The following is a 24,778-nucleotide window of genomic DNA, read 5'->3' on the forward strand; positions in this document are numbered from 1 at the left end:
TACATTTTTTTAACTTATTACAACTCCACAAACATTTATATTTTGTTAAAATCAGTTTAATGGAAGAAGAACCACTACGAACTCGCAGAGTCACATACGTCTGTATATTTGTCTAAGGGCAAGTACGTATTTTCCATAGAGCAGTGTTTGATGGAGGATAAAAAGTACACATGTATGGGTTTAGCAACAAGAGCATTAACTTCCAAATATTCATTTGCAGTGATGCGTGGAATTAATTAATATTAAGCCACTACCAGTGGATTTCAACCTACCATTTGCTACTGCTATTTGTCAAGCGACTGAATATGAAGAACTGAGTTTATTATAAAATATACCAGATAATGCACAAATCTTGGTTGTGGCGAACTACGCATTATATTATACAACTTGTTTTGTATCTTGTGCAGCGTCGTGTGAGCCAGTGCTGTTGAAAACGTTTCTCACTAGTAGGTGCCAGGGTACGGTAACAGTGGTACGTTCTCGTTCCAGAAGTCCATGCGCTCGCCAAGCCTGTCGTGTGCGAGCGAGAAGTTGGCCTGCATCAGCAGGTAGCTGCGGCTGCTCAGGTCGTACGGCTCCCACACCACAGGGTCCGCCTCTGGAGTGGGATTTCTGGAAGAGGAAACCACAAGAATGACAGACGCACTTTTTTTATCCTTAATTAATGTCAACAGTGAGTCCATTAACAGTTCGCTGTCAACATTTTACACTCTGCTTCTGCACAGTCCTATAAACTGAAAACAGCTTGCTATTTCTACAGAATCGTAGCTTTGATCTTAATTCGTACTTCCAGCATTCAAATTTACGTTGTATTAAGTAAAATAATTTCTGCAGACATATTTTCATCTGAGAATCTGTTTATTTCAGTACTCGTAAAACATCCATATCGCAAATACCTTGCAGGAAATCACAAGCATTTTCATTAAAAACTGACACGAAATTACGTTGTTCATCATGTATTTATCTGATACAGAAGATGTTTCGTAGGCACGATAGGCAGAATGTTCCAGATTAATTTTCTCCAGTTTAACGTTCTTTCCACACCAGTTTCTATTGAAGCTCATGTGTTCCATTTATTTCCAAACCCAATATTCTCTACAAAAATTTCAGTTATTACAGTTAATGTTTTTAACAGACAACCTTGTGAATAGGGCAATCACAGTTGCGAGTAATCATCTTGGGTATTAATCAGCCGCTTCAGCTATATTTACTCCTTTATCTTTAGATCATTACAAGTTTCGTGGCACTAAAAGCCACGTCTTCAGGTTAACGTCTATATAACAATAATTCCAGAAGGACAACAACCCTGAGATTTCTATTGATATGATAATTTTGAAAAAGTGTTTTAAGATTTAAAATTTTTTGAAAAACTATTAGAAACTTTTACATAAGAATATTAAAATATTTCTACTCACATAACTAAAACATTAGATATAGTAAGCTCAGAACTTTGTACACAACATTCCTTGTCCGTCAGACCAAACCACCGTTAAAACGCGGAATGTCATGGAACAACACAGCAGAATTCTAATCCAGTATGGTGAATGGGTCCTAAACAGATTATACTGTAGTGATTCATTGATAATGTGAAAAATAATGAAAAACTCTTAAGACCTAATTTGAGGCTTGCGTTAAAAAGCGTCTTGTGACTAGGGCTTCCGTTGGGTAGACCGTTCGCCTGGTGCAAGTCTTTCGATCTGACGCCACTTCGGCGACTTGCGCGTCGATGGGGATGAAATGATGAGGATTAGAACAACACAATGCCCAGTCCCTGAGCGGAGAAAATCTCCGACCAAGCTGTGAATCGAACCCGGGTCCTTAGGATTGACAGTCTTTCGCGCCGACCACGCAGCTACCGGGGGCGGACAGGGTAGCGTTAAAAACCGAGAAGTACTTGCAACACATTGGAGGGATGTTCTATCGGGACAAGACCCGTCAAGCGAATAGCTATTAACTAAAAAGCCTAACCTGAAACCGCACTGAACACTTCCCCGGTCTACACGCATTCGGCAACAGGAGCCGCGGCCGCGTGCTGTATCCTAGAGCCACGCGCTGATAATGCACGGGGTCAACTGAATGATCGGTGGTCTTCTGAGGGACACACGAGTGGAGGAAGAAAACAAGTCACCCTTGTTGCTCATGTACTGTAATTCACTTCCGTCCAAAACGTTCTGAGACTGATTTTATTCCTGTCGGGTCAGGCAGCAACAGCCGTCTAAGACACTAGCAGCAACGGGGAAGTAACAGAGGTTGTGAAATTTTACGAGTTCCTAACCAGGAGCGAATTGTGCATTCGCAGTTTAGTTTCTCGAGTTTTTGCGTGCTAATTTAATATTTAATAGACACAGTTCTCGCATTTTCTTTTGTATTGGAAAGTAAACCGATTTTGTGACGTATTACAAGTTCCTAATCAGCCGCGAAATATTTACTCTCACCTGAGTGCTTTGGTTGTACTAATTTAATTAATCTAATTTTTTAGTCACAGTTCTTGAGTTTTCTTCTGTGCCTACAGTGGATTTCCGCATCTCGTGTCGACTGACCTTTGTTTGGCTGTGTAGTGCAGTTTTCCACGGTCTTTAGTTCGGACAGGGTCTGTGACAGTTGTGTGCGGACGCGAGCCGAGCTGGCGACACTTCGCTCTCCGCTCCAGGCTGTGACGGTTTCGGTTACACAGCTCACAGCTTGAAGCTGCAGTGGACGGGTGTCACTATTGTGGGCCGGCTGCGGAGATCCAACGGACGCCCACCACTTCTCAGTTCGCCGATCGGTCAGCACCGGTGGCCAGCCCAGTAACTGCTCGCACTGAGGTTGGCCCCTCACGTATGGTCGATGGGGGTTTGCCTCGGGACGTTGCAGGTGGAGAAATACATCCCAGTGGGCTGCACGTAAGGCCTCCCCGTTAGTCTGACAAAAGGGTTCTGGGTGCCGTACGTGGCTGACACTGCCGTCAGCCAGACGCAGTCGCTTGTCCTGTTCCAGAGGAAACCTCTCAACCAGCAAGATCCGGGTAGTCACCTAAGGTGGGGTTGTTTGTAATCGGCATCTCCAATACTAGGCGCATTATCGGGCCACTTAGGGACTTGGCTGCCAAAGAGGGGGAGAAAGTCAATGTGTGCTTCTTGTGTATAGCGAGTGGAGTCATTCCAGACATGGAACGGGTCCTTCCGGATGCCATGAAGAGCACAGGATGCAGCCAATTGCAGATTGGGGCTCATGTTGGTACCAATGATGTGTGTCGCTTTGGATCGGAAGATGTTCTCTCCAGTTTCGAGAAGCTAGCAAAAGTTGTGAAGGCTGCCGGTCTTGCTTCAGAGATGAAAGCAGTGCTCACTGTTTGTAGCATAGTCGACAGGATCGATTGCCGACCTCTGGTACAGAACAGAGTGTAGGGCCTAAATCAGATACTCAGACGGTTCTGCGACCGTGTAGACTGCAGATTCATCGACTTGCGCCAAAAGATAGTTGGTTTTCGTATTCCCCTGATTCCCCTGAATAAGTCAGGTGTCAACTATACGCAGGAGACGGTTACACCGGTAGCTGTGTCTCTGTGGTGTGCAGTGGGCGGTTTTTTAGGTTAGAGATTCTCGGGAAAACACCAAAAGCGCTTCAGTCTCCAAGGTTGCAGGCCGAACACAGGATGAACGTAGATACAGGAACCTTCGGTATAACAGTTGTAAATTGTCGTAGCTGTGCTGGGAAAGTACTAGGGCTTCAAACGCTAACAGAAATCACAAATGCTCAAATCCTAACAGGCAGCAAAAGCTGGCTAAAGCCGGAGATAAGTTCAGCCGAAATTTTTGCGAAATACCTAACGGTGTTCAGAAAGGACAGGCTAAACACATTTGGTGGTGGCGTGTTTGTTGCCGTTAGAAGTAATTTGTCTTGTAGCAAAATTGAAGGACATGGTTTCTATGAGTTAGTTCGGGCAGAGGTCATTCTTGGCACCCAGAATAAAATAATAATGGGTTCTTTCACCGACCTCCCAATTCAGATAACACAACTGCTGAAAGGTTCAAACAAGACTTTCATTTCGAACACGTTCACGACTCATTTAGTTACTGGTGACTTCACCCTCTATATTTTTGTTCTAAAAACGGGTCAGGACACTGTTGCAGAAGAAACGAGAAAAGCATGACAAATTTAGACAAACCCAAAATCTCCAATATTGGCGATCTGTTACATAAGTTCGAAATTTATAGAAATTAATAGTTTCCACAAAGAAACTTTATCACGAAACCTGGCAGAAAATGAAATGAGATTCTGGTAGTATGTAAAGTATGCTAGTGGAAAGACTCAATCAGTGCCTTCTCTGCCCGATAGAAATGAAAATACTATCGACAGCAATACTACTAAAGCAGAGTTACTAAACACAACCTTCCGAAATTCCTTCACCAAACAAGTAAACATTCCGGAATTCGAATTAAGAGCAGCTGCCACCATGGTAAACTTAAAAGTAGACAACCTCGGAGTAGTGAAGCAACTTAAATCACGTAACAAAAGGTGGCCTTCCAATCTAGACTGCATACTAGTTAGGTTCCTTTCAGAGTATGCTCATACAAAGCTCCATACTTAACAATCATACACAACTGCTCGTTAGACGGAAGATCCACACCGAAAGACTGGAAGGTTACTCAGGACACACCAATATTCAAGAAAGGTGGCAGAAGTAATCCGCTAAATTTCAGGCCCGTATCATTCAAGTCATATGCAACAGGATTTCTTTTGGAACAGGTATTGTGTTAGAGCGTTATAAATTACCTAGAAGCGAACGGTCTACTAACACATAGTGAACACTGATTTAGAAAAAAAAAAACATTCTTGTGAAACACAACTAGGCATTTACTCGCACGAAGTGTAGAGAGCTATCGGCAAGGGATTTAAAACTGATCCCGTATTTCTAGATTTCCAGAAGGCGTTTGACACTGTACCACCCAAGTGGCTTGTAGTGTAATCTCAAGTTTAAGGAATATCGTTTAGGTTATGTTTCTGGATTCGTGATTTCCTGCCAGAGAGGTCAAAGTTCGCAGTAATTGGCGGAAAATCATCGAGTAAAACAGAAGTGACATCTGGCGTTCAGCAAGTTATTGTTATAGGCCGTCTGCTGTTCCTTACCTACCTAAACGATATAGGAGGCAACTGAGCAGCCGTCTTAGGTTGTTTCCAAATGATGATGTCGTTTATCGTCCAGTAAACTCACCAGAAGATCAAAACAAATTGCAAATCGATTTCGAAAAGATATCTGTACTGTTTATATATTGGCAATTGTTCCTAAATGATGAAAAGCGTGTGGTCAACCACATTAGTTCTCAAAAGAATCTGTTAAACTTAAGTTACACGATAAATCAGTAAAATCTAAAGGCAGTAAATTCAACTAAACACTTAGGAACTACAATTACGAACAAGCGGAACTGGAAAGAAAACAGAGAAAATTTTGTAGGGAAAGCAAACCAAAGACCGTTTTATTGGCAGAAACGTACAGATTTTTAAAGAAACTGCTTGCACTACTATTATCCGTCGTCTTTTGGAGTACTGCTGCGCGAACTGGGATCCCTACCAGATAAGATTAATGTTCAAAGAAGAGCAGCACATTTTGCATTATTATATGGGCGAGAGAGTGTCACAGACATGATACAGGATTTTGGTGGATATCATTAAAACAAAGGCGTTTTTCGTTGTGGCGGAATCTTCTCACAAACTTTCCATCACCAGCTTTCTCCAGAGAATGCGGAAACATTTTGTTGACGCCAAACCCCCCCCCTTTTTTTTGGGGGGGGGGGGGGGGAGGGTCATCAGTCTTCTGGCTGGTTTGATGTGGCCCTCCATGAATTCCTCTTCTGTGCTAGCCCCTTCATCACAGAATAGCATTTGCAACCTACGCCCTCAATTATTGGCTGGATGTATTCCAATCTCTGTCTTCCTCTGCAGTTTTAGCCCTCTACAGCTCCCTCTAGTACCATGGAAGTCAACCCTCATGTCTTAACAGATGTCCTATCATACTGTCACTTCCGTTCAATGTTTTCCACATATTCCTTTCCTCTCCGATTCTGTGCAGAACGTCCTCATTCCTTACCTTATCAGTCCACCTAATTTCCAATATTTGTCTGTAGCACCACATCTCAAATGCTTCGATTCTCTTCTGTTCCGGTTTGCCCACAGTCCATCTTTCACTACCACACAATGCTGTACTCCACACGGACGTTCTCAGATATTTCTTCCTCAAATTAAGGCCTATGGTTGATACTTGCAGAATTCTCCTGGCCAGGAATGTACTTTTTGCCATTTGCTAGTTTGCTTTTGATATCCTCCTTGCTCCATCCGTGTCTATTTTACTACCTAGGCAGCTGAATTCCTTAACTTTATCTACTTCATGACCATCAATCCTGATGTTACTTTTCTCACTGTTCTCATTTCTAGTACTTCTCATTACTTTCGTCTTTCTTAAATTTTACACTCAATCCATATTCTGTACTCATTAGATTGTTAATTCCGTTAAGCAGACCATGCGATTATTTTTCACTTTCACTCAGTATAGCAATGTTGTCAGTGAATCGCTTCATTGATATCCTTTCACCTTGAATTTTAATTCCACTCCTGAACCTTTCTTTTATTTCCATCATTGCTTCTTCGATGTACCGATGTACAGATTGAACAGTAGGGGGGAAAGATTACATACCTGTCTTAAACCCGCTTTAATCCGAGCACTTCCTTCTTTGTGGCCTACTCTTGTTAATCCATCATGGCTCTTGTATATATTGTATATTACCCGTCTCTCCCTAAAACTTACCCCTATTTTTCTCAGAATTTCGAACATCTTGCACCATTTTACACCCTTCAAAGCTTTTTCCAGATCGACAAATCCTATGAACCTGTCTTGATTTTTCTTTAGTCTTGCTTCCGTTATCAACCGCGACGTCAGAATTGTATCTCCCCCACCTTTACGATTTCTAAAGCCAAACTGATCGTCACCTAACACATGTTCAATTATCTTTTCCATTCTTCTGTATATTATTCTTGTCAGCAACTTGGATGCATGAGCTGTTAAGTTGATTGTCCGATATTTCTCGCACTTGTCAGCTTCGGAATTGTGTGAATATTTTTCCGAGAATCAGATGGTATGTCGCCAGACTCATACATTCTACAGACCAAAGAGAATATTCGTTTAGTTGCCACTTCCCCCAATGATTTTAGAAACTCTTACGGAATGTTATCTATCCCTTCTGCCTTATTTGATCTCAAATCCTCCAAAGCTCTTTAAATTCTGATTCTAGTACTGGAACCCCTATCTCTTCTAAATTGACTCCTGTTTCTTGTTCTATCACATCAGACAAATCTTCCGCCTTATAGAGGCATTCAATGTACTTTTTCCACCTATTCGCTCTCTTCTCCACATTTAGCAGTGGAATTTCCGTTGCACTATTAATATTAACATCCGCGTGTTTAGTGTCACCGAAGGTTGTTTTGACTTTCCTGTATGCTGAGTCTTTCTTTCCGACAATCGTTCCTTTTTCGATTGCTTCACATTTATCACGCAGCCATTTCTTCTTAGCTTCCCTGCACTTCGTATTTATTTTATTCCTCAGCGACTTGTATTTCTGTATTCCTGAGTCCCCCGGAACATATCTGTTCTTCCTCCTTTCATCGATCAAGTGGAGTAATTCTTCTGTTACCGATGGTTTCTTAGCAGTTACCTTCTTTGTACGTACGTTTTTCCTTTCTGACTTCTGTGATGACTCTTTTTAGAGATGTCCATCCCTCTTCAACGGTACTGCCTACAGAGCTATTCCTTACTGCTGTATTTACAGCCGTAGAGAACTTTAAGCGTATCGTCATTTCTTAGTACTTCCGTATCACACTTCTTTGCGTATAGATTCTTTCTGACTAATGTCTTAAATCTCAGTCTACTCTTCATCAGTACTACATTGTGATCTGAGTCTATATCTGCTCCTGGGTACGCCTTACAATCCTGTACCTGATTTCGAAATCTCTGTGTCACCATGATGTAATGTAACTGAGATTTTCCCGTATCATCCGGCCTTTTCCAAGTATACCTCCTCCTCTTGTGATTCTGACGCCAACCTGCATAGGGAAAACCGATCATGATAATGTAATAAGGAAAATCGGAGCTCTCACAGAAAGATAATTGTGTTCACCATTTTTACGCGTGTATTTCGAGATTGGAGTAATAGAGAATTATTGTGAAGTGTGATTTGCAGAGTAATCATGTAGAAGTAGATGTATACGTGACGTAATCGCAGATAACTACGATCCAGCTTCAAATAAGGAAAGTAAGAGATGGTTTATAGTAGTCATTTATGAGTAGGCGGTATGAAGTTGTGGATTAGGTTCAAAATGGTTCAAATGGCTCTAAGCACTGTGGGACTTAACATCTGAGCTCATCAGTCCCCTAGAACTTAGAACTACTTAAACCTAACTAACCTAAGGACATCACACACATCCATGCCCGAGGCAGGATTCGAGCCTGCGACAGTAGCAGCAGCGTGGTTCCGGATTGAAGCGCCTAGGACCCCTCGGCCACAGCGGCCGGCTGTGTATTTGGGGTCGTAGTGTGTCAGCATTGTTATGTCACCAGTCTCAATGGGGAAACATATCTAAATCAAGCGTTCAAGAATTCTCCAGGATATTTTGAAGAGGATAAAAGTGTATGCAAAGATTTTCGCACACACGTTGTCCCCGTACAAAACCAACGACGCGTGGATGCCTCCCACGACTGGGTTGAAATACAAAACGCCGACAGTTCGTTTCTGTAAAAAATCATCATGCTTTACGAGAACTGGTGTTATCAATAGGAAACTATAACAAACCGATAGTCAGAAATTCACAAGAAATGTTAACGTGTTAAAGACATAACCGACCTCGAAGCCAATGTGACATCCCCAAGAAGGGCTTTTCTGGCAGTTTCACTTGGTTATATGAACGTTCTGAGCGTTTTCCTCATGTGGTGGCGGTGGGAGGGGGGTTGAAGAACACCTGAAGCATTAAACCCACTATTATAACTTTTCTATGTTTTTTTTTCTTTTTATAATCAGGTCTCAAAACGTTCTTGGGATATGCTTAGGTGGTCGAGATGTGACTTTTGATGCCTGTCCCTCTCTTTCGGTTGCGGCTCTACCGAGGTCATCCATTACGCGAAGAAGGTTCTTGCGCGAATTCCTGCAAGTCTTAAGTTTTTCCAAGTTTTCTCAATCGGATTCACGTCAGAAGATACAGTATGGTATTACGTTCAGTATGTTCAGGTTCCCTGGAGAAAAATGTTAACGAGATGGACATGGCGAGCTGATATACATCGCCTTAAATGAATTTCTGGCTGAATGATATGTCTCCATAGGACACAGCTCCCAGGTTTCCCTCGCTTTGATAGGCGGCTGACATCGTAATTGCGAACCAGATTAATAGTGAGCCACCTTACTGATGTGCCGGGGATTACACGTCTCCTCACTCCTCTAGGGTGTTTATCAGATGTCAGCAAAATCCTGAACTCTCCGACTGAGAGAACTCGACGCTATTGATCCAAGTTCTGTTCTATCTCTGTTACACAAGACATTATTTGTCGTGTGGACATGGTTACGTACTGTTCATTCGACCCAGTCATTCTACTTGTCTTTTAAAAACACCACGAAGCTCTGTCTGATTCTCTTCAGAATACCTACTCTTGTACTAGACGAAACAACACTCGTCAGTACAGTGGTGGGCTTTTAGCTTTACTGCCGATTTGATAGTGCAACATACAAAATGTTAGATCACTTTTTTTTCGAATTGAACAAAATAAAAAAAAATTTGCTTTGTTACCATCCATGTGCACAGCAATGTCGTGAGTATTTACTACTGTCACAGAACATCTGTATCACTTGATACAGAGTATGATAGTAGTCTCTTCTCACAGTGTACAATTGAAAATTTATGCAGAGTACCGTCTAACACAATTGTTGCACTGATGGCTCGGTAGAAAGACGATGCTGTCATATTCGGTGATGATTGTTGACTGGGCTGAGCGGCACTTCGCTCTGCCGTTAGTAAGCGAGCTGATGTCGTAGCGTGTGGAAACTCTTCTGGGCGTGTCTACGCCATCGTCTCTCATTCCTCGTTGCTTCTGGCGGCGACTATGTTTACTTGTGTTTTCGTCCTAGGTACCAACTTTGCCGCAGCACCTCGTTCTTTGAAAATCGCCACACCTACGAACCATAATTGGTGGCGGCAAATCTCTACGATGCCTCTATTCATTGTTCTGTACTTGATATAGTGACAGTATGTTTGGAAGTAGTCGCTGTGATGTACTGCAGTTAGGCGATCAGCTTCCCGTGCTCTTGTCGGAAAATTTTTAAATTTTTGCCGTCAAAGGACACTATACACATGACGTGTGCTTAATGTTACGTTACCTTACCAGGCGTGGTGGCAGTCCGAACAGTGTACAAACGCCGCAGTTCCCGTTGACGATTGGAGACTAGGTGCATTCTACTGAACTGCATTGAGAATGCAGACTAACCTCCATTACACAGGAGCCTGTACCTAATAATTGTATGTGGTTAAAAGGATATTAACAGAAGTAAAACGAACTATGCAAGATTTTTTTTATTTCTGATGTTCATCTGCAGTCAAGAAATTGAAACGCAAAGCCTCATAGGCATATAGGGCATTGTAAAAGAGTCATCGTCTCAAAAGAAAAATGAAATGATTACAGTAGGAGGTAACTGCTGTTGTGTGAATAATTCAAAGAAATCATGGGAAAACGAACTACAAACGCCAGAGGTATATTTATTACAACAACCAAGATTGAACATAACATTCACGCGAAAGCGGCAGAAACACGCGAACAATATTAAACACAGAAAAAAGGAGCAGAATTAAAGATTACTCCTTAGTCTACATTTATTTCATAGACACGTACCCGTATTTTGCAAAGTTGGTCCAGAGACGTAACACGTTTCTCCGTACTCGGTCCTCCTCGGACTCAGGATCCAAATTATACTCAGTATCCTTCCGCACAAAGAGAGACGGCAGTTCTCCGCCATGTACGACGCCTGCAAAAATGGTTGTTTTCATTAATCTCGTAGAGAGACTAATGAAGATGAGAATATCAAAGTACAGGTTTTACATAATACTCTTTTGCAGACATTGTTACATTTAAGATTTGGTCTTGGTCTAGTTCCACTAACAAACTCTAGATAGATGATTACATGGAACTCAAAGATGTGACTATAAAGAAGTTCTTTAGCGACAAATAAAAGTTAAGGTCACACACCAGTCACTGTACTGTGACATGAGGAGTACAGACGTAAATTTTTATACGAATTCTGTTCTTATGCTTACCCATTTAGCGCATTGCAGCATACCTACAAACTGGGCCCCAAGTTTCGTGGTCATTATTGGTACTCTCCTAATAGTTATCTGGATTAGCCGTATCACACCATACTCATTACATTGCGAACTGAGCATTTTTGGAGGGATTTATATTCATACATTGCAAACTGAGCATTTTTTAAGGGATTTATATTCATAACTGCTTTTTTAATAAACAGTTCAACAAGACTGTTACTCGCAGGCTGATTCTGCAAGTATCAGACGACAAATCGATTGTTTCCGGTGCAGTTCTCAGTCGTTCTTAGGGTTTATGCGTCAATTCATCTCATTTCTATATTATGTGGAAAACTGAAGCTACACAGTGATTGGACGTCAGAGATACATGTCTTATCTCTTACAACTCGCTGGTTAAGTTGGTCCAAGACTGAGGAAGGCATGACCTTATGATCACCAAGAAGTAAAGCTCTGTGGTTTTCTGACCATTCTTTGATCGACGACAATTTCAGCTTCTAATTCAATATGTTCTGAAACCTCTATTATAAGGTAGGGATCAGGATTTCTTATGTGAGCTAACAGATTCACTTTGAAAATGGCAAAGATTTTCCGTTTTAAATCCTTCTCACAGGTCCAGAATAGTAATCCATGGGTTTTAGCGCGATATAGTATAGCCAGGAAAACTGAAAAATGCACTATAAATTAAATTATTCCGAAACAAAAACAGTTCATTTAATTTTTGCACGTGAACGGTACAGTCAACAGCAGCAGAAAGACTAAGTCAGAGGCTTGTTTTCTCAACCGATAGAAATCCATGGCAGTTACCTACATGAGTTTGAAAATGGCAAAGATTTTCCGTTTTAAATCCTTCTCACAGGTCCAGAATAGTAATCCATGGGTTTTAGCGCGATATAGTATAGCCAGGAAAACTGAAAAATGCACTATAAATTAAATTATTCCGAAACAAAAACAGTTCATTTAATTTTTGCACGTGAACGGTACAGTCAACAGCAGCAGAAAGACTAAGTCAGAGGCTTGTTTTCTCAACCGATAGAAATCCATGGCAGTTACCTACATGAGTACACATATATAGTGTGTCGCGGAGTTTACCTTGCACCACTGTTAATTAGTTACTTAGTTACGTTTTCCATTGATCAACAGCACGGAAAAATCGTTATGATGTGGAACATGTCAAATGCCAAGAAATGCACACAGGAAACAATTTTTTTGTTTACAATGTATATTTCTATTATCTCTCTATATATTATATATCTAAAATGGCACAAAATGCATATATTATATGTCCAGATTTATTTAGTCATATTCAAGAATTCATCTATGGTATAGAAGGAGTTGTCACGGAGGTATGATTTCAATTTGTTTTTGAAACTATTAGTGCTGTCTGCCATACATTTTATTTCATCTGGTAATTTATCAAAAACTTTTATAGCAGCATATTTTACCCCTTTCTGTGCCAAAGATAGGTTTAGTAAAGGATAGTGTAGGTCTTCCTTTTTTTGGTATTGTAATCATGAATGTCGCTGTTGATTTCAAACTGGTCCATGTTGTTGAGAAAAAATTTCGTTACTGAGTAAATGTACTGTGAAGCAGTTGTAAGAATTCCTAACCTTTTAAACAAATGCCTACAAGATGTGCGACTATGAACCCCACACATTATTCTAACTGCTTTCTTTCGAGCAGTGTATACCTTTCGCCTAAGTGTTGAGTTGCCGCAGAATGTTATTCCATATGACATCAGAGAGTGGAAGTATGCAAAGTATGTTAGCTTACTAATTTCTACATCCTCAGAATTGGTAATTGTTCTGATTGCAAAAGTTGTTGAACCTAGTCACTTTAGGAGGTCCAAAATATGAATTTTTCAATTAAGATTCTCATCTATATGTACACCCAAAAACTTAGTATGCTGTACCCTGGCTACTGACTTCTTTTGATGTGTTATGTTTATTGAAGGAATTATACTTTTTGCAGCAGGAAATTGGATGTACTGTGTTTTTTCAAAGTTCAGAGCAAGCCCACTCGCAGCAAACCAACTAATAACTTTTCCAAAGACCTTATTTGTACCATTTTCTATCGGACTTTCTATTACTGGATTAATATTTATGCTTGTATCATCAGCAAACAGTGTCAGTTCAGCATCTTGTTTCACATAAGAAGGGAGGTCATTCGCATATATCAAGAACAGGAGAGGACCCATGATCGAACCTTGTGGAACACCTAATGTAATTTCACCCCATTAGATGAAGTGGCAAACTCCTTTGAATCACTTGAAGCATATACAGAGACTTTTTGCTTCCTGTTCTGTAGATATGACTTAAACCACGCATATGCTGTTCCATTTAGACCATAGAATTGTAATTTCTCTAACATAATGTCATGGTTCACACAGTCAAATGCTTTGGATAAGTCTCAGAATATTCATAATGGTGACATTTTACTATTTAAAGACTCTAACATGTGGACAGTGAAATTGTATATTGCCATCTCAGGGAGCAGCATTTCTGATATCCGAACTGTGATTTACTAAGTATCCCATTACTGTTGAGATGGCTAACCACTCTTGAGTACATTACCTTCTCAAAGATTTTTGAAAATGCTGTAAGCAAGGATACTGGCAGGTAATTATTGACATTTGTGGTTTCCCCTCATTCTCCACTACATTCCAATCGCAAAAGGAGCGAGAGAAAAGACAGTCTATATGCTTTCGAACGAACCCCGATTTCTCTTGTCTTCGTGGTCCTTAAACGAAATGTACGTTTGTGACTCTGGAGTAGATGCTGTAGAAACGAACAAATTGATGTGGGGTACATGTGGTCTATGAAGCCAGGAAACATCCAAGCTACGCCACATGAGCATCGCCCGAGATTTTGGCTAAATTCGTCCTTGAATATTAAAACCACTTGTTTTTGCATTTACAAAATTGTAAAACTGTTGTTTGTTTAAATTTCATTTAAAAATTATCGTGAATTTTAACAGCACAAACCACCAGGCTTACACAGGTTAATTTTAAATCGAATTTTACACTAATTAATTGTTACATAACGTGTACTGAAACATTTTTTTTCATTCATTTCCCTCACGAAAAAGTTTAAATTAATGATGTTATCGAAATAACTAACCAAGCCGGTGACGAAGGAAAGCAAAAGGATTCTGGAAAACCCTTTCTGCGCACGTGCGCTGTAGCTTAGGTGGCTATTCTAGGCCACTTTGAGGCATTTCCACAGTCCGCATGTGTCTTGCATTATACTGTGAGTCTCGACTTCCACTACACTACTATGGTACGTTGTAAATAGTTATCGTTTATACCCCTGCGTGCGGGAATCACTGCGCCATTTTCCAGTCGCTTGGGACTTTCTGCTGGGTCAGAGATTCACAATAAATGCAGGCTGAGTATAAGGGCAGTGTGGAGGAGTACTCTCTCTGAAACCGAATTTGGATTTCATCTTGACTTGAATTAAATTTGTTCAGCTCTTTAGGTTGCTTTTCAGCGCTAGAGATGGCCATTTCTGTGTCCTCCACACGGGAGTTTGTGCTGTTGATGGTATCGCTGCACGATCTTCCTGCATGAAACGTTTTTTAAACGCGAAATTTGAAACTACATTTTCGTTCTGGTGCGTTTTATTGCCACATGAGACTGGTGTACGTGTATCTCAATACAAGTCATCGACCCTTTCCGTAATCAGGAGGACAATTTTGTAGAATTTTTGGCTACATCTTTTCCCTGACATATGACGATGCAGCTTTCTATTGATAGAGGAATTAATACCCACTTTTGTCTGTAGATATTTCAGCATTCTGTTTTAAGCCGGCAGTGCAGCAATCTTGACGCGATAATGATCCATTCACATATAATTTTTTTATTCTGTGGTAAAGTATTAAATTTCAAATGAAAACCTAGGATAATGAATCTCAGATTGTCATTGAGTGATGGAAGAGGGAAGGCAAGAGGCAAGAATTCATTTATTAATAATTGTGAAAAAAGTTATTACATGTGTACTTGAAAGAACGTCTGAGCTGATATCCAGCTTCATGGTCCAGGGAACCCAGTACTTGTGAAACTGATATGAATGTGAGTCTAAGAGGGACAGCATTGAAAACTAAGGGTTGTTTGCAAGAAAAGACGGACAAATATAAGACTGTAGTAGTGAGGTGTTGTTATGTATTCATTCCAGACACACCGATCTGTTATTGCATCACGGATTTCACGTTTACTATCAGTATTTTTTTAAGGCTGTTAGGAAGTTATTCGGCCGCGCAGTGAAACAGAAGTAGCATAAACGTGTGTTTGTTCCCAGCATCAATGTACACCGCGACGGCCATTCTCCAGGCCATCCAGCACGCATGCCGGCGCTATGTCGATGGCGCTCTTGACGTCCGCTACCCATGGTCGTGGACGGATTTAGCAGCCGTGTGGTACACGAGCAGGTGGAGAAACGAGTGCAGCCCGCTCACAACCTCCGGATCTTGACCGGCTATGCACCCACAGGCTTACCTGTGGCATGTAGTGTGCTGGTTGCGATAGCCGACACTGTATGTTAGATGCCGAGCAGCAACGGCACCGGTCACGCACCAGCGGTCGACAGGTACGGTAGCCGATGACGTCTAGATGGCTAGGAGGCCGCGAGGACGCACCACCCTCAGTTCGACTGCAGAAAGGTTGCAGTCCGTTGGCCAAGGGCAGAGGTTGGCCACACATCGGCTTTTCTCACCGGAAAAGGTTCCATGTGCAGCAGTGCTTCTGGCCACAACTTGACAAGTTGTCAGCGGACATGCAGCGAGCAGACTTCCATCATCCTAAATATTAGTATGGTTTCCCTTGAACACAGACACTCATTCTCTCCAGTTGAAGATGCAGACTAAATGACTGCACCACTGAATACCTTGAGCCTGTAGGCTCGAATGTTAATACATTTATTGCTACTCTTCAGGAGTAGGCTTATTGGAGGGGGGGGCGAATTTGTTCCACATTACTCATCCCTTTGGCTTTTCGTGGCTCGCTCCAGAGCTCCCCACTGGGTACGAGCTGATAGGAGCTGTCATATTTGCAAACGTGTGAGTTTTCGCAGCACGCAAGTGCTCCAAGTTACAAGACGTTATACTACGTTGCGGCGTTAGTGGGTATTCGTGCTTCGCTCATCGGCGGTGTCGCAAAAGCAACCGGCAGCAGTGTTTGAAATAATGTAGGAAGCTCTGCCGCGTGACTACTTGATTATAGGACTGAGTTACTCTTTATTACCTGGCAGCCGTCGGAACAAAACTTTAAAAAATATTGCAATTCGCAAGCTGAGATTTTATAGATTAAATTAATATGAAAATGAGGTTATTTGTTTTCAGCAACTTTGTGCAGTGTGCAGTTTTTAAATCGCTACGTGAGGCCAACACAGACATTTATTCTCTGTTCTAACATCTTGTTTTGTAAGGTGCATCCGGAGCGGCCGAACCATTTTTAAGGCAGTCAGGTTCTAAATCTAGGTCCCCACTCATGCTTTCTGTACTGGTAACTTAATTTTTCCAGGTGATTTGTAGCTAACCGCGCTATTTCTGCTGTTCGGCCAAGATTAAAAGAAGAACTTTATTGTTACTGTACTGCACCGTTACGGATTGGAGCTAATCTTAAATACTCTTCAGGAAATGAACGTCTTAATCTGAGTTAGGGAGCCGGCATATTGGGTTCGCTTACTCCACCTGAGACCACCAGAGATGTGTCCAAAGTCAGTATCTGAGGCCACTAGGAAGGAACAAAATGAAAATGAGCGTATGGCATTCTTGGCCGGGAGGCCCCTATTCGGCGAACTTCGGCCGCTAAGTGCAGGTCTTATTTCATTGCCCGCCACACTGGGCGATCCGTGCACCTGTGATGATGATGATGAAATGATGATGAAGACAATATAACACCCAGTCCACGAGCGGAGAATATCTCCAACCCGGCAGGGAATCGAACCCGGGCCCGCTTGCACGGGAGTCAAGCATGTTATCACCCAGCCAAGCAGGCGGACACAAGAAAAGCATTAGACATCAAAGACGAATTTACTTATAAAATATCCGGTAGTGTCCGTTACAAGATATATCAGGCCGTATACTACACCCTCCACCTCGCGACATGTCCTTTATCCGAAAATCACAGAAATGATAAAGAGATGTACTATCAGCAGCTGTACGGCGCCTTAAAATAATCAGACAGGTCTGAAATGCCCCCCTTTTGATGGTAACAGTGACCTGTTTTATCACAATCTCAATTTTACAATTGCCGAACGAGGTGGCACCATGGTAAGACACTAGATTCGTATCTGACAGGACGCCGATTGAGATCTCACTATGGACATCCAGATTGAGATTAATAATAGGGCTGGAATGGTTCCTTAAAAACCGTTTTCCTTCGCCGCCTGTCCCCAGACTCGCTTATGCTGCGTAGCTAATGACGTCCTCCTTGACGGGGCGCAAAACTTTTGACTTTTGTCTGTGAAATGACTTGTGAAAACTGTCCGTAAAAGTATTTCGGCTGAGTGATCAAAGTTCCTAAAAACATATAGTCTGATTAAAAATAATTTCTCTGTCAACATGTAGAAAAGCTGCTGTGGATCTCATTTACTTTATATTTGCTTAACTTTTAACTAGTAACACGTTAAATTACAAGGAAGTTTTATCTTAAAGCCTTTTCTATTTTACGAGTCTGTGTTTGTGCAATAGAATACAAATTAATGTAGAGCTTACCCCACGGTGAAGTAGGCACGTTCACTCCTGCGTAGTCGAAGGTGTAATAATAAATAGTCACGTTGGAGATACTGTTCAATTTTCTTATCAACGAATCAGTGGGCTCGAAGGTTCCAATATCGTTGTTAAACTGCAACAACGGGAAAATCATTTAAATACGTTACAGCTTCATGAGTATAACGCTGGCAGTAGAAAGATCTTACAACACCATCTGAACGAGTGAGAAAATGAAAAAAAATAGTATCGTGGTAGTGTCGAAATAATGTATTGAATGTTCCGGAGAATAATTTATTTACTAGAACACATTTTCCTTAGATCAGGTTAAACAACTGGCGATATGATTTTTTGAACAACCCAACAATGACTTCCTGATCCCCAATTGTCTGAAAGTTGCAACGGTATGTTTAATTTATCTTGTCTTCCTTCATTTACGTTTTGATAAGAACTGGCAACCAAAGCTGATGCCGAAGGGAAAAGTTGAAGGACTAGATTAACGGTGAATATACAACAGAAGCTTGAAGATTTGATGATATTTATTGAAGATTAATGTTTTGGGAAAAAGGTGATACAGACAAGAGCAAGTGAAATGGAAACGACATTAAATGAGAAAACATCTCAATGGGCAATAGGGCAGCCGTTATTAATTGGAAGGTTGGAACAACTACAAAAAGGAAACGAAAGTTATAGAGAAAATTCACAAAAACTAGAAAACAAACGCATATGCGGAGCTCAAGGCGTGACCTACTAGAGATGTAACCGAAACAACTGCTGCAACTAAAATAGCGGCAGCGCAAACAATGCAAGAAATATCTGCTCGTAAAGTCAAGAACAAATGAAGAGGCAAAGGTAGTGCATCAAGACATAATGACTTTAATAAAACCCGCCAAGGAGAAAATTTGCACAAGGAAGATAAAGCAAAGCAATAATGTAGTCATCATGGAATCTGCTACGCAAAGTGTCACGGGAAATGTAATGAACAACAAAAAGGTGCAAGAGACACTGATTTGAAACTGATGCAAAGACACAATATACATGGAGAACCTTGAAAAATTAAGAAATGCTTCGAAAGCGGCTTTGAAGTGTGAGACGTGTGTTCCAGGTCGGGACCAAGGGGAAGAAAAGTGGTCCGTCAAGTACTTTATGTGTGCCCTGAGATTAGAACAGCTCTCATGAAAAGACAAAAAGTATATCTTGAGTTTCATTCGGTTTCAGTGAAGGTATCTAGAAGCGAGACGGTGCGTTCCTTTTCAAGATCTTGGTCATTCGGCAAAATATAGTGATAAACAAGTAGCAATTTTTGACATTGTGGCGAAGAAGGTCATACCGGACAAGATTGTAATAAAATCAAATAAGCAGCAGTGTGCATGCCATGTAAATACAGAGGATAATGTGCACAGGGAACATAGATGATTGTCACATTATCAAACCCTCCTAACAAGGCAGATTTTAAGAACGGATTATCGGTACTCCTGTCGTAACACTAGAGAGAAATGAGGACTCTAATGACATCATCAAGTGCCGTCTATGTAAGAAACATAAATCACCATCGAGGTGGAGGAGGAACCCCGAAAGAGCGAGGAATTTCTGACAAAAAGTGAGCAGTAAGTAGCACAGAAAAGAACGTGCGACACAGACCGAAGCAGAGCATCATGCGCTTACGAAAAAGTAGCAAAGACGTTTTTGCCGAAACGTCAGAACTACGTAGCATAGCAGAGAAGCAAAAACAGAGGCAGATGTAGGTGTGACGAATGATACAGGCGATAAGGTTTTGGTGACATAAACCGGGCAGTTGTACGTAGAATGCAACAACACACATCCTGAGGAATACACTGTCTACTCAAGTAAAAGAAGATCCGCCGATGTAGGACGTGAATCTGCAACAAAAACGGTACGAGACTCAGTGCAGTTCGTACAGGAAACAAACTCATACTACAAGGAAATAAACAATAAAACACAAACCAGAACAGATCCGCGACAGATTTATGAAAGCATAGAGAACGTTATGCATCTCACTAGACTGGAAGAGCCGATGACGCTTACTATAGCGTTAAGACATATAAAGGTAAAAAAAAAGAGTATACTACTTTTTCCGTATCTGATTTCGTAGATAGAATCCATCTCAGAGTGAACAATCTGCCAACAGTTGTGGATAACTAGAGACGTTGTTGACGCAGTTTCTGCCAGTGGACATGAATCATTCTCATTAGAGACGTTGTACAAGCACCCTGTGATGACGCATGGTAATATAGCACGGGATTACAGGGGAGCAGGGCAAGATTGTCGAATATATACCCATCATCCCTAATGGTGATCAAGAGAGGACTGCTTAAAGCCATGAGACCGTATACAAGGGCAGGAATGATCACCTCCACGCTGATAAATGCCTAGATAGTCACAAAAGGGAAACGTCTTATGGTAGCAATAATAGCGTTACACAAGGCCATAACACTGACAAAAATATCACAGTACTGTTCAGAACGCGCAATGTAAAAAAACCGGAAGAGAGGGCTGCATCCCAGTTTAATGTATTTTCAGTTTGGTTTTGAGATCGACGAATATCTGCTAAGACTGTCGTGTTCCCCACTGACACAAATGTGAAGTCAGTAGTGCGACATTTCTGCATGACTGATGGCCGTGGAAGACAACGTGAATAAGCCATTATCGAACTCAAGCTACAAGTATTGAATGCGCCTCACAATCCGGAAACCTATGTATCGAGGATCGAAGCAAGGTCATATACTGACGTCACATTAGCAAATACGGCAGCAGCGCGTCGTATCAAGGGTTACATGTTTGAGAGTGCAGTGACATCGAGTGAACACAGTATCGTACACTTTACCATCACTGGAATGGAAATCCAAGACGCCACAGAAAACGTGCGCATAAGGCCCAATCAAGGATGCTGACTGGGAAGAACTAAGAAGAGTGTTTCAGTGTCCAGGAAGTCTATCGCTGGGTGATAATGCAAATTTTAAGGCGCAAGAAATGCCAGTGGCTATACATAGAGCAATGGAGGTATCAATACTTGTCAGCAGAGGTCAGGAATAACTTGCATCTGGATCGAGAGGTAGCAGAAATTAAGACGTGAAACGAGAAGAGCCAGGAAGGTGTACCAGAGCAGCACGACCCAAGAAGAAAGAGTCCGCACGTTTCATAAATAAAGGTATGGTAAACAAAGCTTTAAGGGAGAGTTTTGGGAAACAAAAATAGGACAATGAAAGCAATTCGAGGAGGCTAACTCGGAAATCCATCCTTGGAGTGTACCATAAAAAATAGTGTGCGAGAAAATACGAACACCAATAGTATTATCGAAGGTCAGAATGAATGATGGGACAGTAACAGAAAGTTTGGAATAGTCAGCTGTCCAGGCAATGGAAAACTACTTTCTGGCGATGAAGAAGAAGTGGAGACAGATGTTCAGCACGGGTTACGAAAAATGTTATGGGAAGGCTTGATAATGTGGACAATAAACTTGTGTACCGCTTGGAACAAGAAGAAATTAGGCATATAGTTTTAAGACTGAAAAAGAAAAAAATTCCAGGAGCAGACGGGAGCCATGGCGAAGTAATACAAGCCCTATGTGAACAATAGGGTAGTTTCTTGTGTGAACTGTACAACGAGTGTCCCTTGCAGGGAAGGGTCCCAGCACCTTTGGAGAACCCTGAAGTTCAAGTAATTAGTAAAGGGCAAGGATCCAATGATACCCAAATTCTACAGAATAATTTGTCTTTCGTACGTTCTCGGTAAGATATTTGAAAAAATATTATGCAAAACATTACAAGATCAAGCTACTGAAGCCATCCTTGTTAGTGAGAAGAGTAGAATGAGGAGCGCTACTAAGATTAACGGGTGCCTCTTGCACTACCCCGAATGATGCTTGGTTAATAATTCTAGGAAGATCTACTGAAATTGGAAATTATGGAAAGGGAATCTTTTACTGGTTAAAGAAAGGCAATCAAATGGAAGAACAAAATGTGCCTGGAACTGAGGCCAGTTCGGAAAAGACAATGAAAGATCCAACTGTGGCAAAATGAGTAGGACACTATATGCACAAGCATCAGCGAGGGGTTATAAATGAGATTTGTTAACGCGACGAGTAGATTGATACATTATGTGACTAGCCATGGCCCTTATGCTACGTATCGATACAAAATCAGAAGACGGGTGAATGATAACTGCGCCTGCGCAGGTGTGGGCACACCGGAACGCACATTGTGCGCTGCGCGCTCTATGAAGATGCGGCGGATAATGGATGTAATGTTTTAACATTGTTGAATCCCAAAGCAGCACTAAGGAGTGAGTCGACCTGGCGAATCTTGAACGAAACTATAGCCGCAGTATCCGTGAAGGCCAAGGAAGGCATCAAGAGACAGTCAACCGCAAGCCAGCATGCTTCCATCCAAGCTATATTACGTACTCTGCAGATGGAGAGATAATAACTAAATAAATAGTTAATACATAAATTATTACTATCCAAGGAAATGTGGCTTCTGTGGCCTATTTCAGCTTTTCAGACAATAGGCTATAATTATGAAGAATAAATAAATAAATAACCAAACCTGAATGTGTATACATACAACTGTCCAATATCAAATGTGCACTAACTACATAAAATCGGCATCCAGTAAAGACAACGGTTGAAATATCGTGAGAGATATTTGCACTTGGAAATGTTTGTGGCCAAACAACATAAAATCTGTTGAAAAAAGTCATATACGATAGATTACTTGTTTGTTGTTCTATACAGCACGAACTGGAGGAAACATACTGTCGTTCACACGGCAGAACGATACTAGCGATTTAAAGGTCGGATAAGACTCTTATTGAGATCAGATTATTCAAAACATGCAATAGTCTTTTCAAATTATGCAGGTCGCATCTCCGATTCCCAGTGAGGCAGTTCCTTCTCTAAATCCTCGCACAAACGAAAAAATGGCTGACATCGAAATAAGTGTCCAAGGAATAGAAAAGCAACTGGAATCACTCAATAGAGGAAAGTCCACTGGACCTGACGGGATACCAATTCGATTCTACACAGAGTACGCGAAAGAACTTGCCCCCCTTCTAACAGCCGTGTACCGCAAGTCTCTAGAGGAACGGAGGGTTCCAAATGATTGGAAAAGAGCACAGATAGTCCCAGTCTTCAAGAAGGGTCGTCGAGCAGATGCGCAAAACTATAGACCTATATCTCTTACGTCGATCTCTTGTAGAATTTTAGAACATGTTTTTTGCTCGCGTATCATGTCATTTCTGGAAACCCAGAATCTACTATGTAGGAATCAACATGGATTCCGGAAACAGCGATCGTGTGAGACCCAACTCGCCTTATTTGTTCATGAGACCCAGAAAATATTAGATACAGGCTCCCAGGTAGATGCTATTTTTCTTGACTTCCGGAAGGCGTTCGATACAGTTCCGCACTGTCGCCTGATAAACAAAGTAAGAGCCTACGGAATATCAGACCAGCTGTGTGGCTGGATTGAAGAGTTTTTAGCAAACAGAACACAGCATGTTGTTATCAATGGAGAGACGTCTACAGACGTTAAAGTAACCTCTGGCGTGCCACAGGGGAGTGTTATGGGACCATTGCTTTTCACAATATATATAAATGACTTAGTAGACAGTGTCGGAAGTTCCATGCGGCTTTTCGCGGATGATGCTGTAGTATACAGAGAAGTTGCTGCATTAGAAAATTGTAGCGAAATACAGGAAGATCTGCAGCGGATAGGCACTTGGTGCAGGGAGTGGCAACTGACCCTTAACATAGACAAATGTAATGTATTGCGAATACATAGAAAGAAGGATCCTTTATTGTATGATTATATGATAGCGGAACAAACACTGGTAGCAGTTACTTCTGTAAAATATCTGGGAGTATGCGTACGGAACGATTTGAAGTGGAATTATCATATAAAACTAATTGTTGGTAAGGCGGGTACCAGGTTGAGATTCATTGGGAGAGTGCTTAGAAAATGTAGTCCATCAACAAAGGAGGTGGCTTACAAAACACTCGTTCGACCTATACTTGAGTATTGCTCATCAGTGTGGGATCCGTACCAGGTCGGGATGACGGAGGAGATAGAGAAGATCCAAAGAAGAGCGGCGCGTTTCGTCACTGGGTTATTTGGTAACCGTGATAGCGTTACGGAGATGTTTAATAAACTCAAGTGGCAGACTCTGCAAGAGAGGCGCTCTGCATCGCGGTGTAGCTTGCTCGCCAGGTTTCGAGAGGGTGTGTTTCTGGATGAGGTATCGAATATATTGCTTCCCCCTACTTATACTTCCCGAGGAGATCACGAATGTAAAATTAGAGAGATTAGAGCGCGCACGGAGGCTTTCAGACAGTCGTTCTTACCGCGAACCATGCGCGACTGGAACAGGAAAGGGAGGTAATGACAGTGGCACGTAAAGTGCCCTCCGCCACACACCGTTGGGTGGCTTGCGGAGTATCAATGTAGATGTAGATGTAGAACTAGTTCTGACTGTGTATAAGTAATTCTGTGAGCGCCTCTTACACCACCACTGGTCACATTGTCGTGATACTTCGATTTAGAGTAAGTCAAGAGTTTCGCAGCACATATGATGTCACAGTAGGCTCCTCGAAACTTTGCTTAGGGCCTTCGAATACCTCACTTCTTACGTGCCAACGCTGAATTAAAACATCTAAGATAAGACAGGTTAGCTGTCTAATCTAACGCAGACAATCTACATTATCGCTCAGAGTGATTAGCAAGCACAA

General features: G+C 41.6%; 1 protein-coding gene across 1 annotated transcript in view; it reads right to left on the minus strand.

Moving 5' to 3' along the window:
• Window positions 1-443: 443 nt before the first annotated feature.
• LOC126474516 (cholinesterase-like) overlaps window positions 444-24,778 on the minus strand; it is an 83,248-nt gene continuing 58,913 nt past the window's right edge. The window contains exons 9-11 of the mRNA XM_050101986.1: window positions 18,040-18,169; window positions 10,904-11,036; window positions 444-612 (exon numbers count right to left, since the gene is read on the minus strand). Coding sequence (XP_049957943.1) covers window positions 444-612; window positions 10,904-11,036; window positions 18,040-18,169 — 432 coding nt within the window. The remainder of the gene's footprint in view (window positions 613-10,903; window positions 11,037-18,039; window positions 18,170-24,778) is intronic.

This window comes from Schistocerca serialis, chromosome 4 (genome assembly GCF_023864345.2).
Source record: "Schistocerca serialis cubense isolate TAMUIC-IGC-003099 chromosome 4, iqSchSeri2.2, whole genome shotgun sequence".
In the NCBI taxonomy this organism is placed as follows: domain Eukaryota; kingdom Metazoa; phylum Arthropoda; class Insecta; order Orthoptera; family Acrididae; genus Schistocerca; species Schistocerca serialis.